We start from the raw sequence: 17,641 nt of genomic DNA on the forward strand, positions 1-17,641 counted from the left end.
GGAAAGTCTAAAGATGGCGTCAATGCAAGATTGGACTTGGTCGATATGGGAATAAGAAATGAACTGGCTCCAGTAAAGAAAGGAAATCGCACATATCTACCTCCAGCCGCTCATACTCTATCTAGAAAGGAAAAAATTGTTTTATGTAAATTTCTACACGAAGTTAAAGTTCCAGAAGGATACTCTTCGAACATTAAAAATTTGGTTTGTATGAAAGACCTCAAGTTAAAAGGTTTGAAGACCCATGATTGTCATATTATAATGGAGCATTTGCTACCAATAGGTATACGTTCCATTTTACCTGAAAAAGTTCGACTAGCCTTAACTAGATTATGTTTCTTCTTCAGGGAAATTTGTAGTAAAGTGATCGACCCTCAGAAATTACCGACATTGCAGAGGGAAATTGTTGTTACTTTGTGTGAGCTTGAAATGTATTTCCCACCATCGTTTTTTGATATAATGGTTCACCTTACTGTTCATCTGGTTAAGGAGACACAACTTTGTGGGCCAGCTTATATGAGATGGATGTATCCGATAGAACGATATATGAAAATATTAAAAGGGTACGTAAAAAGTAGAAGTCGACCAGAAGGTTGTATTGCTGAACGATACATTGTTGAAGAGGCTGCTGAATTTTGTACTGAATATCTGTCCAATGTTGAATCCATAGGGCTTCCCATGTCTCGTCATTCGGGAAGACTATCAGGAGAAGGGATAACTGGAAGGAGACTACTGACTATATCAAGGACAGAATGGGAGCAGGCACAATTGTATGTTCTGCACAATGATGATGAGGTTCAACCGTATGTTACAATACACATTGATCAGTTATCTCGTTTGAACATGAATAGGAATCAAAATTGGATAACTCGAGAGCACAATCGAAGTTTTGTAACATGGTTAAAAAATCACATAATGTCAAAATTTGATATAGACCCCGGATCAATTTCAAATAGATTGAGGTGGCTAGCAAATGGTCCGAGCTTACATGTCTTTTCTTACACTGGTTATGTTATTAACGGCTACACATTTTATACCAAAGAACAAGATGATCAGACCACTATGCAAAATAGTGGAGTCACTCTCGTAGCTGAAGCGATGCATGTCTCAAGTGCAAAAGACAAAAACCCAATATATGCAAATCTATCATATTTTGGGGTTATCGAGCGCATATGGGAGTTAGACTACACAATGTTTCGTGTTCCCATATTTGGTTGCAAGTGGGTCGATAATAATAATGGCGTTCGGATTGATGAGTCAGGATTCTTGCTTGTCGATTTTAATAGGGTGGGATACAAAGACGAGCCTTTTATTTTAGCGTCGCAAGCTCAACAAGTGTTTTATGTCACTGATCCTTCTAATGATAAATGGTCTGTTGTCCTATCGACCAATAAAATAAGTGATGATAACAATAATGATGAAGATGTTGGTAATGATCTTTTATTTGCAACATCACAACAACCACATGAAATTGATTCAACTGATGATGGTTTATATCTTAGAGATGATCATGATGAGGGAATTTGGATTAATCCATCGTTTCGTATTGTAAATGGACAAACAAATGTGAATGTCACCAGGAAAAGAAGAAGGGCATCTTAATGTATATATATGTTTAATTGTTTTATATAAGCTATGCATGTAATCTGAACTGTGTTATTGTAAATATGCATGTAATCTGAATTGAGTGTTTTATACTAAGTTCTGATTAATTTATTTTCTGATTAATTTATTTTCTGCTTATATTTAGCTTGATTTGAGTGTTTTATACCAAGTTCATGTAACAATGAGTGTTTTATATTTAGCTTGATTTACATGAACTGAACTGAATATAAATTAGTAATTTACATGAACTGAACTGAACTGAATAGAGAGATTCTCTTTTGCTCAGTGCATATATATATATAGATTCTTCAGAATACTCATTTCTAATAATTCATCATCTCCTAAAGTATTGTGATAAAGACAATGATAACAATATTTTTAATCCAATAAACAATGATAAAAATGTTTTTAATGTCATCCCAACCCAAATAAACCAAACACAAAAATAAAATAAAGAGACATTTTACAGCGCTTATCTTAAAAAGCGCTGTAAAAGATCCTTTTAAAAATAAAATAATGAGTGTTTTATACCTTTTACAGCGCTTTTCACACAAAGCGCTGTAAACGACTCTTTTGAAAGTGAGTAAAAAAGACATTTTACAGCGCTTATTTGACAAAGCGCTGTAAAAAAGCTTTAAAAATAATATTCATCAGACACCTAATTTCTTCAAACACCTTGTACGCATCATGGGAATCCAAAAAACATCAGACACAAACCCATTTCTTCAAACACCTTGTACGCATCATGGGAATCCAAAAAACATCAGACACAAACCCATTTCTTCAAACACCTTGTACGCATCATGGGAATCCCCAAAAACACCAGACACAAACCCATTTTTCGCAACATGGCAATGATCCTGAATACCAATTAAGTTTCGATTTAAGAAGGAAAGAGAATGTAAAGAGATAAAAAGGGTGTTGAGGTGGAGATTGAATTGTGAAAGAGTAAGCTTTGATGTTTGTGAAGAAGATGCATAAAAGGAGAAGAGTTTGGTGAAGAGGAAGGGATTTTTGTGGTGACCAGTTACTACTATGTGGGTTTTGCATGCATGTTGAGCTTGTTTAAAAAATAACATAACATAACAAAACACAAAAACAATAAGGCCTTTTACAGCGCTTATTTGGAAAAAGCGCTGTAAAAGAGCCTTTTAAAATTAACATAAAGAGACATTTTAGAGCGCTTATGTGGAAAAGCGCTGTAAAAGGCTTTAAAAAACATTCATATAACATAATAACACACGGAGGTCTTTTACAGCGCTTATTTGGGAAAAGCGCTGTAAAAGAGCCTCTTAAAATTAACATAAAGAGACATTTTAGAGCGCTTATGTGTAAAAGCGCTGTAAAAGGCATTCAAATAACATAATAACACACGGAGGTCTTTTACAGCGCTTATTTGAAAAAAGCGCTGTAAAAGAGCCTTTTAAAAATTTAACTAAAGAAGCCTTTTAGAGCGCTTATGTGTGAAAGCGCTGTAAAAGGCATTCATATAACATAATAACACACGGAGGTCTTTTACAGCGCTTATTTGAAAAAAGCGCTGTAAAAGAGCCTTTTAAAAATTTAACTAAAGAAGCCTTTTAGAGCGCTTATGTGTGAAAGCGCTGTAAAAGGCATTCATATAACATAATAACACACGGAGGTCTTTTACAGCGCTTATTTGAAAAAAGCGCTGTAAAAGGCATTCAAATAACATAATAACACACGGAGGTCTTTTACAGCGCTTATTTGAAAAAAGCGCTGTAAAAGGCATTCAAATAACATAATAACACACGGAGGTCTTTTACAGCGCTTATTTGAAAAAAGCGCTGTAAAAGAGCCTTTTAAAAATTTAACTAAAGAAGCCTTTTAGAGCGCTTTACAAAATAAGCGCTGTAAAAGGCTTATAAAAAGCGCTGTAAAAGTGTTACGTATATATAACAGTTACCTCTTCAGTTTCCTCTTCATTACGTAACCTTCATCTCAACCTTCATTTCTTCTCTTCTTTTGCAAACCCTATCATCCCGTCCTTTACGAACCTTATTTCCACGATCATCTCCTTCATTTCGAACCTTATTTCCATCCAAGATCATCTCTCCCATTTCACACAATATATTTTCATTGAAATACGTAACCCTCATTACGTATTTCTTCAAACCGTATTTCTGTGAACCATATTTCTGTGAACTTTCTGCAAACCCTCTTTTCTTTGCATTTCGTCTTTCTTCGAACCATCATTATTCAGGTATTGATGTTATTAAATTTTTGTAATCATTAGAATGCATGTTGAGCTTTTTTAAGATATACTGATACATGTTGAGTTTGTTTATAATAATGCATGATCCATGTTGAGCTTGTTGATGTTATACTAAAGTGCATGTTGAACTTGTTGTAGTTAAATGGATACAAACAAAGATTTAGAAGTTCAAAATGAAGAAGTTGGCACCTCTAAGACTTACGAAAAAGAAGTCAAACGTGGTGCAACTATCATGCAAAGGGTGATTAAAGCACGGAGCAGTGGCATTAAATTTGAGGTATACTATATATACTCTGTTTGCTGTGTGTTTTTTTATCTTTTTTTAGGGTTTAGGGCATGTACTTACTATATGAGTTTATTAGGTTGGCTGGAACGAGAGTGGTCAGCCAGTTGACCCCAACAGCTCCATGTTTGTAAGCTACATTGGGGCTGTTGTTCGTCAAAATGTCCCAATAACAATAGACAACTGGAGAGATAAGGCGTTGAAGGATGCCAAAGATATCATCTGGAATGACATTCAAGTAAATATTTTGATCTACTCTTTTGTCATTTATAATTTTTTTTCTGTAAAATACATTACTTATAATTGTTTTCATTGCAGACCACTTTTGTTCTTGATGAGGAACGAAAGTCATATGTTTTGAGAGTTGCTGGGAAAATCCATCGTGGATTTAGATCCCATCTCTCAAATTTCTATCTAAAAGATAGAGAAGGAAACACAAATGCTGAACCTCCAAAGATATATCAACATTATATATCAAAGGATGAATGGAGTGCATTTGTTTCCAAACGTTCTGACCCGGCGTTTGTCGTAAGTGATTAATTTATTAGCATTTGTGTTTTATTATTCATATTCGTAGCGTATTTTAAATTTTTACACAATTGCTATTTTTTTTTTATATAGAATATTAGTAAGGCAAATCGCGAACGGGCAAGCAACCCAAAACACCCATACAAGAAATCACGTATGGGATATGCACGCCTTGAACAAAAAATTGTAAGTAATTAAACATCACTTGTAATTTGTATTATAAACTATAGTGTGTAACTAATTTGTATTATTTTGTTTATGATTTTAACGAATAGATTTTTTTAAAAAGCGTTGTCTTTTATCTTTGTGCCCAAAATTATTTTTGATCCAAAATCACTTCACAATCAGTGCACACAACAACAAAACATATTCAAATACCATAAGCAGTTCACACAATCAGTAGAACATAAATCAGAACTCTGTAACTTTTTTAACATATATGTAACTCTGTAATTTACAACCTAAGTAACTACATTCAGATACATATATACAACCTAATTTACAACCTAATTACCTACATTCAGATACGTATATATATATAACCTAATTTACAACCTAAACTACATTCAGATCCATATGCATGTTCATATATTGTGTCCTATGATCATTTACATATAATAACTAACAGAATATACATTATATGCACTAGCTACCATATAATATTCAGATCCCTTGCCCAGCAGCAAGCTATTTCCCAGAAAATCAAATAATTTTCATGTCAAGCACGTACTGACACCATTCTTCCTTTAATTCCATCAGATCTTCCTCAGAATATGATGGACTGGAATTGGCAAAGTACTGCAATATAAAAATTGAACATATTATATTAAGTTAGTATCAAATATATAGATAATTTATATATGAAAATCATATAATGCAAATACCGTACCGTTTCTGGGATAATAGTTTTATTCTTCTCAACAATCTCCTTCATGAATCTCAATATGTAGTACCCACAGTCGATGTTATTTGTTTGACGAGGGCACTTTATTGAGATCCATGTAATGTTATTAGACTTCTGCTTCGACACTTTAGCACCTCTTTGAGCTCGATAAACTTTTAAGGCACTATCGAATGAATAAATGTGATTATTAGAGCATGAATATTTATATATATATATATATATAAATATTCATGCTCTAATAATCACATTTATTCATTCGATAGTGCCTTAAAAGTTTATCGAGCTCAAAGAGGTGCTAAAGTGTCGAAGCAGAAGTCTAATAACATTACATGGATCTCAATAAAGTGCCCTCGTCAAACAAATAACATCGACTGTGGGTACTACATATTGAGATTCATGAAGGAGATTGTTGAGAAGAATAAAACTATTATCCCAGAAACGGTACGGTATTTGCATTATATGATTTTCATATATAAATTATCTATATATTTGATACTAACTTAATATAATATGTTCAATTTTTATATTGCAGTACTTTGCCAATTCCAGTCCATCATATTCTGAGGAAGATCTGATGGAATTAAAGGAAGAATGGTGTCAGTACGTGCTTGACATGAAAATTATTTGATTTTCTGGGAAATAGCTTGTGCTGGGCAAGGGATCTGAATATTATATGGTAGCTAGTGCATATAATGTATATTCTGTTAGTTATTATATGTAAATGATCATAGGACACAATATATGCATATAATGGATCTGTTAGTTATTATATAATGGATCTGAATGTAGGTAATTAGGTTGTAAATTAGGTTGTATATATGTATCTGAATGTAGTTACTTAGGTTGTAAATTACAGAGTTACATATATGTTAAAAAAGTTACAGAGTTCTGATTTATGTTCTATTGATTGTGTGAACTGATTGTCTATAATATGTTCTGTTCTACTGATTGTCTGTAATATGTTCTGTTCTACTGATTGTCTGTAATATGTTCTGTTCTACTGATTGTGAAGTGATTTTGGATCAAAAATAATTTTGGGTACAATGATAAAAGACAGCGCTTTTTAAAAAAAGTGCCATAAAAAGCTAAAAAGCATTTTTCATTTCAAATAATTAATTTACAGCGTTTAAAAAAAAAAAAATAACACATTTTACAGCGCTTTTTTTAAAAAGCGGTGTAAAATGTTGTTCTAAAGCGCTTTAATGGTGCACCTTCAACAGCGCTTCCGTGAGAAAGCGCTGTAATATGTACAAGAAAAGCGCTGTAAAATGCAGACCCATAATATGAAATTATGGGTAGGCATTTTACAGCGCTTTTTCGAGAAAGCGCTGTAATATGTACGCCCATATATGAAATTATGGGTGGGCATATTACAGCGCTTTTGTTAGAAAGCGCTGTAATATGCACACCCATATATGAAATTATGGGTAGGCATTTTACAGCGCTTTTTCGAGAAAGCGCTGTAATATGTACGCCCATATATGAAATTATGGGTGGGCATATTACAGCGCTTTTGTGAGAAAGCGCTGTAATATGCACACCCATATATGAAATTATGGGTGGGCATATTACAGCGCTTTTGTGAGAAAGCGCTGTAATATGCACACCAATAACTCATATGACGGGGTGCATATTACAGCGCTTTTTGTGAAGAAGCGCTGTAAAATGTGCATAACAAGCGCGCGTTGTATTTACATGTTTTATAGCGCTTTTATAAAAGCGCTGTTGTATCATTTACAGCGCTCGTTTCCACAGCGCTTATTTTTTTGAAAAAGCGCTGTAAATGGCTTAAAAAAAGCGCTGTAAAAGCCGTTTTTTCGCGTAGTGAATATCTCTTAGATAATACAATTGAAAGAAAATATTAATTTCTATGCATTTACCATGTTAAAATTTGTATACATACATTTAATCAAATCACATTATAATATCACTTTTTTATGTTAATTTTTAAAATATCGTCAACAAAAATTACATGGAGTAGTTTGCTTGAATGCATTTGTAAGAAAATAATTACATGGTGTATGTATACAAATTAATTCCTTAGAAAAACAATTAAAATTGTATGGAAAGTATATATATATTACGGATTTTCAGTATGTACCTGAAGCACAGAAGATCCGGTACCAAATAAAAATCCAGATGGAAATGATGTCCAATCCGGAAAATTACTTGGAGAATTTATAAATTTCAATAGAAAGTCATATGGTTTGGTTGCAGCTGCTTTTGCGATCTATATATTCAGCAATTTCATGTTGATTAATGTATACTCAATATTATTGTATCTATGTCTAAAACTTATATTATGTAAAAAAATCAGGAGTACCTTTGAAGCATATAAGTCTTGATGAGTAAGTTTCAGCTTGGGAATTAAAACTGTAATAGGAACATCATTACAATAAAATCAAGAGTAATGAGAAACGTTATTCAATGCATATTCAAAAATGAAGATCATACTTTACTTGCAAAAAGGATTCTTTTGCATTCATCAATTCAAAATAAAGTGTTGTTTGTGATTAAAAATGGTTGTTCATCTCGAATAAAATATAATAAAAAATTATAATTGAAATATTGATGTTTCGAATTTTAAATTAAGACTATATATATTAATTTTATTTTAGATGAAATGTTTTATTTTGCATTAACAAGTATCATTTTAACATATAAAAATATTTTACAATAAATGCTTTTTTGTTTTTTCTATGTGATCTTAATTATCTTTTTCAACTTTAACTATAAATTAATATTGTCATGTCACTTTAAAGTCATTATATTTTATTTTACATTTATGATAATGATTAACAATGTTAATAAGCAAAATCTAGAATTTATAACATAAATGTTTATCATATAAGTGTTTTTTTTATATAGTATAATTACCACTAGAATCTCACACATAACCTGGAGGTCTTGAACTAAGATTTAAAGATGTTTATTTATAAGTTATTTTTAAATCAAAAGGTTAAATAAAATCAAATTATTTTATATAAATTATAAACTGTTTTTGTAAACTATTATTTTTTTATCAATGTGTTTTCATAAGTTATTTATGATCAGAGTTTGTGAAAGTTACCAAAATTGTGTTTATATAGGTATATTACTATTCATGTAAGGCATTTTTTAAGAAGATTGTTAATTCAAAAAGCAATAAAAGCAAATGTTCAAACCTTGTGCCTGAGCTGAAATGTTGGAAAGCAAAACAAGGAACAAAATTGCAAGAATAGTTTTAGAAGTTCTCAAAGATGAAAAAATCTCCATCTTTTGCAATCAAAGAGAAATCTGTAATTTGGTTATAGAAAAACCACAATTATTATCATACTATATATATAGTGGAAAAACTAAAAAACAACCTAGCTTCGGTGCTTATTTACGACAACCTAAACAAAAATATTCCAACGAAAATATATGATTGTATTATTTTGAGATTTCTTTGACTCTTGAGGAATACAAATCTTGATTTCTATAAATAGACTTTCCAACTGTAACACTCAAGTTATTAACATTAGTATATATAACCATTATCATTCTTATTTCTAATTCTAAAAATGAGTGTCAATATTTCTCCTATGAAATTATATGTAATTATAATTTATTAGTTGAAAAATTAAACTTTTTTTCATAAGATAATATAATTACCACAAAATCTAACAGTTAAAAAAATAATTTATTAAAGATTAAAGTAATTAAGAAATCCTTATTTATTTATATGATTTTATTTGGATGCTTACAGAGGTTAGAAATAGGCTAGAAAAAGTTTTTGGATGCTTACAGTGAAGGGTGATTATGCAAATATCATTTTTCTTCATTTTATGTGGGTCTTATACAATAAATTATATAAAATAAATGAGTTGTTGAAATGTAGTTATTAGTGGAATTTATTTACTAATTTTTTTTGAGATGTTTAATTAGAGATATTTTATGCTTATTAAGGATTGTCATTAAAAAATTATAAAATAAGGAATGTGTAGAAGTGAAACTCGTTTAAGCACTCAAACATGAGTATTCTATTGTGGATGCTCTAAAACACATGGTATCACCGCTACACATTTCCAAAGGGAAAACAAGAAAACACCGGATTCTTTCAATCTCTCAAACAATAGAAACTCGTGTAATCTAACTATTTCATTCTCCATTTAAACAACATATGACTTTCTATTGAAATTTATACATGTGTTTCAGTAGCACCAATTATGGAAACTCCATTTTTTCCTCCACCTCTTTTTTGGGTACAATTCCTCCATATATAGAAATATACAAATGATTAGTTTTGAGGTATTGCGAGAATGAAATTGTAGTTAGTTTACAAAAATAATTTTTCAAAGGGTCAACATTATACTTTTTTTTAGGACGTCAAGGGAGCAATCATGACAAGTAGGGATGGAAATAGGTTAGGCCGTCCGACATGGGTCTATAACCTGATCTATTTAATAAAAAGGATAGACTTAGACTATTTTTAAAACCTATTTATTTAAATAGGTCAGACTCATGCTTATAAAAAAACCTATTAGGCATGACAGACTGACCTATATATATTTAATTATTTATTAATATTTATTTTTTATTATTATATTAATAATATTATTTCTTATTTTAAATTCTATCAATTAGGCAATCACTCAGTAGTCATTCCATATTCGGTAGCCATTCTATATTTGGTAGTCGTTCCATATTCGGTAGCCATTCAATTAGTCAATAACTCAGTAGTCATTTCATATTTGTTTGAGAGGTAATAATATGTGCGTTTGTTTCAGAAGAAAAAAAAAAATCTATTCTTTGAAACTAAGAATTATGTTTTAGGGTTTAAAGGATGTTTGTTTCAGATTTTTTTAAAATTATTTTGTTAGAAAATTATTTTTTGTTTAATATATATATAGATATGTACATTGAAATTGAAATTGGTATGTGGAGAGTATGTGGTATGAGTAAAACATTTAAATGTTTTAATATTAATAAGACTTTTAAATAGGCTTCTAGGTCACTAGACTTTTAAAAATGCCAGACCAGACTGAAAAAAAAGCCTATGATAGGCCAGACTCAGGCCTTTCAAAGCCTAGAATGACCTGACCTATTCCCACCCCAATGACAAACTCTATTATGCAAAATTGACTACATCTTATATTGATATTAACTTAAAACATGGTTTGAGTTTAATAGACTTATCTATTTACACTTTGATTTTATACTAGTCAAATTATATTTAGCTCAAGTCTAGCTCATTTAATTAATACACTTAATTTTCAATTCAAGTTCAACTTATTTAGTTCATAAAACAAGTAACAATTTAGCTATCAAATTAAGTTTTAAACTATGTTTGACTTAATTCATTTTCTCCAACTCTCTAATTTCTTCTAAAAAATCACATTTAATTTACCTTGGAACCTGAGAAAGGGTAGTGGAACGTGTTTCCATAGCAATAAACCAAATATAAGGTTTGGTTTTTCAAAACCATTTGAGGTAAACCAATTAATTTTTGCGAAACAGTTTGAACCCGGTTTAGTCCCGGTTCAGTTATTGTAGCCTATACACGCGCGCCACTCCTCAAACTCAGACATATTTCATTATTTTCTTTCTCATCAAGTTAAGAGAAGCTCTTTTTCCCTCAAAACCCCACCGCTACCATCTCCGGCCGCCACGTCATCAGATCGGACCTCCTCCATCCGTTGTGGTCAATTTCATCTTTAAGTGTCAGATTTCTTCTTCCTTAAAATCCTCAGTTCATGCTTAAAAACGAAATAACCCCAATTTTATTTAAAACCCTAACTATCCTCTCACTGTACAAATCCGATAAAAATGCAATCTCTGTTATGGATAGGACTGTTGTCTAGTTTCAAATTTTCACTTTACTCAGTTTATGTTTCAATGTGAACTGGTTCGAATTTTACTGGATATTGGATAATTCTGGATTCGTGAGATTGTAAAGGATTTATATTTATATTTATATGCTTACTTAAATTTTTAATTTTGTTGTATTTTTGCTTTGTAAAGATGATTTGTTTTTAATTAGATTTTGGTTATGTTAAGACATGCCTCGAGTTTGTTGTTGTTGATTTTGCAAGAATATTTTATCATGTAAGAGTTTTGTTAATTTGGTAAGGGGTAATAGGGACATGCCTTTTTTGGTTAAGTAGTTTTTTATTGAGGCTTTTTATGTTTGTACGAGTTTATGATTGCTTAATGTTCATTAATCTGTGTTACTATTCATTGTGCTGAATCAATGTATGCTAATTTATGTGTTGCACAACGGTTGTGAAGCATATGAAAATGTAGTTTGAAGTTTTCCATTTGAAAATGCCTATAAGGTGTTTTGTTGCTTAGTGAGGCTAGTTTTTGAGTATTTGATGTATTTTATTAACAATTATTATTATCTTTTTGGTCTCAGTTTGTTTCCAGGGTCAATTTGAATTTCGAGTATGACTAAGGCAATGGATCTTCCTCCTAAGGGTGGGTTCAGTTTTGATCTCTGCAGAAGAAATGATATGCTTGAAAAGAAGGGTCTTAAAGCCCCTTCTTATTTGAAGACTGGAACCACTATTGTTGGTTTAGTTTTCCAGGTCTGAACAATAATGGTTTTAATTACTGTTATGTTTTTTTCTTTATGTGGTTTTCTGAAGTATTTGTTTTTACTCATTTGCTTGCATCTTATCATGAGTTCATGAAGCAGTGTCCTCCTTGGAATGATGGATCCAAAGACTGTCAAGTTTAGTCTTAGATTGGACTCTAGAGTGACTTGAAATATGCTTTGTTAAAATTTTTCTGCTTGGCATTCTAAGATTCTGTGTATGTCAAGGAAAGTCAAACAAATGTTGTAAAACTCCTAATTTGGTAAAACTCATGCATAGATTTATAAATTGGGTAATGAATAATTAACTAGTTCTAGAATTGCTTATTATAATTAGGTAAGCGGGGGGATCTCAAGAGCTTTACCCTAGTCTGCATTGCGTCATCTAGCTGGAGAACATTCAATTGGGTTGTGTTTATAAACTTAAAATGTTAAAGCTGAGATTTGATGTTCACTTTTTGCTTCATAAATTTGAAACTGAGTTCCTCTGCTTGCTCTGATTGATTTTTTACAAAATGGTCAATGAATACAGAATTGTACCACATTTTGTTGTAACTTTGTGTATTTATGTTTCGTTTGTATAGTTTTTTAACGTTGACGTTTCCCACAAATAAATTTGCCTCAGGATGGTATCATTCTTGGAGCAGATACCAGGGCAACAGAAGGACCCATTGTCGCTGATAAAAATTGTGAGAAAATTCATTATATGGCACCCAACATATATTGCTGCGGAGCAGGCACTGCTGCTGATACAGAGGCCGTAACAGGTATCTTTAATAATGCACATATCTTGTTGCACATTTTTATTTCATTCCTTATGAAATGTTGCATATGGCTAGTCTTTAGGTTTCATCTTGTTTATATAGGTAAACCAAAATGATGAGATGTTTTGTATTTATTGTAGACATGGTTAGCTCACAGCTGCAACTACATCGCTACCATACTGGTCGTGAATCAAGAGTTGTTACAGCACTGACTCTTCTTAAGAGACACCTTTTCAAGTTGAGTTTCAAAACTTCTGTGTTTTAAGTGATTTTGCTCCTTGTATCAACCAAAGATTCTAACTCATTAAAATATGTGCAGTTACCAAGGTCATGTCTCTGCTGCATTAGTTCTTGGTGGGGTTGACATCACTGGACCACATTTACATACTGTTAGTTCGTTGTTTAAACTTTTTATTATCTAAAGTTTTCGTATTTGGAATTGATATAGTTGGATTTCTCATTACTATTTGTGTTCATGTTTCGTAGATCTATCCACATGGCTCAACTGACACTCTTCCATTTGCCACAATGGGATCTGGTTCACTTGCTGCGATGTCTGTGTTTGAGTCTAAATACAAGGAAAGCTTGAGTGTAAGTACTCATACTAAGGCTAAAAATCATGCATGCTTCAATTTAGCCCTTTATTTAAAAATCTAGACTGCACCCGCAGCGTGCTGTACAGAAAAGAAAATAAAAAGCTCCAGTCCAATTCAAAATCTTTAGTGTACCTACAATTAGATGTGTTCATATCCAATCCAATATAAAGCGTAACAACCAAACCTAAAAGCCAAAAGCCAAAAGCCAAACTAACTGAAAAAAAAAATTCCAAAAATTTGAAAAGCACTTCTTTTGAATGGATTTTATCAATTTTTTGTTTCTATGATGCAAATCGGTCAATCCAAAAATAGAAAATTATACTATTCATATATATGCCTTTATCATACTAAATCAATGGTCGTTAAACTTTATTTGAAGTTTGATATTGTTGATTAAGGCACGTTTTCGTAATGTAGTATCTACCATGCTTTATGTAACCGTTTTTAATGGTCATAAATAATAAATTGTCCTAAACAAAAGACTATATACAATAACTGAAAACAATCCATTCCGAACTGAAATAAATGAAATCATAAAAATCAAACTAACTGTATTATCATATATCAAAATCGGACCAGATGATTTTTTTCCCTCAAAACTGATCTAATCCAATATGCAAACGTCCCTACTTGTAATAGTTAGATGAAAACAAATCAATGATGAAAAGAAACAGATAAGTGGGTGGGTAAATTAGTGGAGATTGGCACATGTGTAGTCTCCTGGGCAGTTTTATTATTGTTGTAGACCATGTGGAAAGACATCCTTAAAGCTTCTAAGACTACATTTGATAATATTCTGTCAAATGTTGTTGTATTTACATTCCTTTTTATTAGGATGAAATGAAACTAATGTCCATTCAGTGTCTAAATATAATGCTGTACTCCCTCCAAACTCAAATATAAACAAAAAAAGTCCTTAGTTTGTTGAACTTATAAGCAAATTTAACTAGACCTATTTAATGTCATTATTCCAAAATTGCCTTTCACATACTTCTAGACAATTGAAATGTGAGGATCCTCTACCGTAAGTAACATTAAAACTAGTTTAAGAAATGTATTTCATTTTTTTATTTTATATGAATTCAAGAAAATTAAATGAACTTAACTAACATGCTTAATCTGTGTGTAAGTAGTTAGTTTTGCTTATATAATTGAGTCTGGAGGGAATACATTATAATTGTTGTAATTAATGTTGTCGGTGTTTGTAATTCAACCATGTCTTAATTTTGCAATTCAATGGAGATTTTAATTTGATATTAACATTTTGATCCGGTGCAGAGGGATGAAGGGGTTAAGCTAGTTGTTGAGGCAATATGTGCTGGTATATTTAATGACTTGGGAAGTGGAAGTAATGTCGATGTTTGTGTTATAACCAAGGTAGTGTCTTTATGCCTAATCCTACAAGTTGTTTGATTGAGGCGATGCATATAAATCTAATTTATGCACAACTTTTTTGTTAATGCCACGTAGGGACATAAGGAATATCTAAGGAATCACCTCCTGCCAAATCCCCGCACATTTGTCAATCCAAATGGCTTTACCTTCCCCAAAAAGACTGGTTTGTTGCAAACTTTACTTATTTTTTTGCACATGAGAATGCAATAAAACTATATTGTTTGCCTATGATTATATGTCCTTGTTTTGCAATCATATTAGCAATGATAATATTATGTCACCATTCTAGAAATATTATGATTCAAGGAATATGGTGCTGTGAACTGCTAGAATGTCGGATTGTGTAATGCAGGGAATGACCCCAAAAACACCATAGCTAGATAGCATAGTGCAGTATGGCTGCTATTATGAAATTTTTACACCATTTATATAACTTATATGTAAAACCTCAACAACTAGCTTTGATTGACCAGAGAGGAGGGTGAAAAATGATAGCAAGAGTGAAATAGGAGTAGTCATAATGCTGTTCATAACCAAATTACCTTTTGGAGCTGTTTTGTTTCTCCAAATAATTAATAAAGGAGGATACACTCCAATTCCACTTCTGAAGAACCATATTGTATAAGAAGCTTTAAGACAAGTTCTTGGAGTTATATCTGAAATATTCATTGTCTTATCCCAAATATGCTAAGGATACTCCTTGGATTAATAATTTTATAGAACATAATAGACAATACACCTTGGATACTTCTTTATCTCTACTTATTCTGCCTCCGTTATTTTTTTGCTGATTAAACAATATGGAGTTTATTCCTTTTGAAATTAAAGGATATATAATATCTATCTAATATTTTATGTTTATCTATGTTACAGAGGTTCTCTTAACTAAGATTACTGCTTTGAAGGAGAAGGTTGAAGTAATTGAAGGAGATGCTATGGAAGAGTAAAAAAATTGGTCAAGTATGAAACTTGATTAGTGCAATGTTTGTGATATTGTAATTGTATTTTCAGAAGCCTGGTTTTTATTTACCTAAAAAGGTTTCGCTTTCCTTAGATTGTTGCAAGTTATTAACCAGAAATTTCATCATTTGGAAGGTTTCTTTGTCTCATTTCCAGTTTTGGCTACGAAATACTCAACATAAAACCAAGTTAATCTAAACCGAATTGGCCATTGAACCAGTGTTGGATCGGGTCTGACTAGGGTTGGCCCGGTTATATTAAACATTATTTATTTTTAATTTTCAATATAATATAATGTGGTAAAATTGTGCAGTTTGATTGGTTATCATGTAAAATTATTGTGCAATAATGTAGCTCATTAATCTCGTGAAACAATGGTACGAAAGAAGAATGAAAAAAATGATCATGAAAACACATTCCCAAATTCATTTCTTCCTTGGATATATCTTAATAAAGTGATGGAACTTTCAGCATTATTTTTGTTCAACTGTATTCATTTAGCAAAGGTCTGAGGCAGAGCCTCAAACCAAATCAGTACCCTTGATACATAGTTCTTCATAACAGTAGAGAGTTCCAAATTACATAAACTCACATAGAAAGATAAAAACTAGAGTGGCCTTGGGACAATAGACACAATATCATTTGTCTCCCACTAAACAAATTCCGTAAAAAGATCTAGCACTAGAATAAAGAAAAGTTAAGTAGGTGGTTTAAAAACTACAGCCACACTACCATAGAAAGTAAAGATTTACACCTAACACCTTGGAACAAAAATGTGGAGCCATATTAGACCATTTGCTACATAAAAGTAATATAGTCAAAAGGCAACAAATAAAAAAAAAACGAGTGCTATAAAGCACCAATACCACATGCAGACTCAAAAAACACCACTTGCACCTCCAAAACTCCAACTCATACAGACTCATAGAATAAATTTGGAATTAGTTGGTCATGGGATTAGTGCTTTTATGAAAGGTATGCGAGCATAGATAGAGCCTCACCCAACTTATGTATGTCCTAACATTTATTAGTGGAGTCAATAAGCTCCCTCACCTTTTCCACCTCTACAAAGCTAGAGACTTGGGCCATAAAATCATATGCCATCCATTGGTCTCTCTTGACATCCACCAGATCCTCTAATCCTACACTCCATAGCTTGAAGGACAAATTTAATTAGAACCTCTTTACCCGCTTGATTGAGTAGACTTCCCACCCCTCATTTTTCGCACAAACTATCTCATGAATCCATCCCTCTATATGTGTCAAGAAAAATATACAATAGAAACTATTAGAAAGTTTAAAAAGAATGCAGCAAAAATTATGGTCACACCTACTCATCCTTCATCAACTCTAGAAAAAATGGGAAATAACAATCAGTTTCTAAAAAAGAATTTAGAAGAATGATTGGATGCCTTATTTATCTCACTGCTAGTAGACCTGACATTGTTTTTGCAGTAGAATCGTGTGCTATATTTCAAACTTGTCCCAAGGAATTCCATCTTATTGCAGTTAAACGAATTTTTAGATATTTAATAGGTTCTACGGATCTTTGTTTTTGGTATAGAAAATCGTCACATTTTGATTTTGTAACATATTGTAATGTTGATTTTGTTGGAGACAAAATTCAAAGAAAAAACATTAATGTAGCATGTCAATTTCTAGGACAAGCCCTAACTAGTTGACAATGCAAGAAACAAAATACAATTGCATTATCTACCACTGGAGTAGAATATCTTTCAGCTACTAACTGATGCACAAAAGTCATATGGATGAAAAATCAGTTGGAAGACTACTCACTAAGGTACTCAAACATT

At 31.8% G+C, this 17,641-nt stretch overlaps 1 protein-coding gene, 1 long non-coding RNA gene and 1 pseudogene across 2 annotated transcripts; 2 read left to right on the forward strand and 1 right to left on the reverse strand.

Moving 5' to 3' along the window:
• The window catches only part of LOC101495787 (beta-glucosidase 13-like), a 40,984-nt pseudogene extending 32,164 nt beyond the window's left edge, over nt 1-8,820 (reverse strand).
• Nucleotides 5,819-6,457, forward strand: LOC140920256 (uncharacterized). Its single transcript, XR_012162977.1, has 2 exons — nt 5,819-5,997; nt 6,089-6,457. It is a non-coding gene; the product is annotated as an uncharacterized lncRNA (long non-coding RNA).
• Nucleotides 8,821-11,097: 2,277 nt separating the features above from the next.
• Nucleotides 11,098-15,976, forward strand: LOC101510599 (proteasome subunit beta type-7-B-like). Its single transcript, XM_004500083.4, has 9 exons — nt 11,098-11,237; nt 11,933-12,104; nt 12,738-12,879; nt 13,017-13,113; nt 13,196-13,265; nt 13,363-13,467; nt 14,751-14,849; nt 14,943-15,030; nt 15,741-15,976. Exons 2-9 carry the CDS (start codon nt 11,964-11,966, stop codon nt 15,812-15,814), a joined length of 816 nt encoding a protein of 271 aa, XP_004500140.1. The 5' UTR covers nt 11,098-11,237; nt 11,933-11,963; the 3' UTR covers nt 15,815-15,976.
• The last annotated feature ends 1,665 nt before the right edge of the window (nt 15,977-17,641 follow it).

Source organism: Cicer arietinum, chromosome 5 (assembly GCF_000331145.2).
Source record: "Cicer arietinum cultivar CDC Frontier isolate Library 1 chromosome 5, Cicar.CDCFrontier_v2.0, whole genome shotgun sequence".
In the NCBI taxonomy this organism is placed as follows: Eukaryota; Viridiplantae; Streptophyta; class Magnoliopsida; order Fabales; family Fabaceae; genus Cicer; species Cicer arietinum.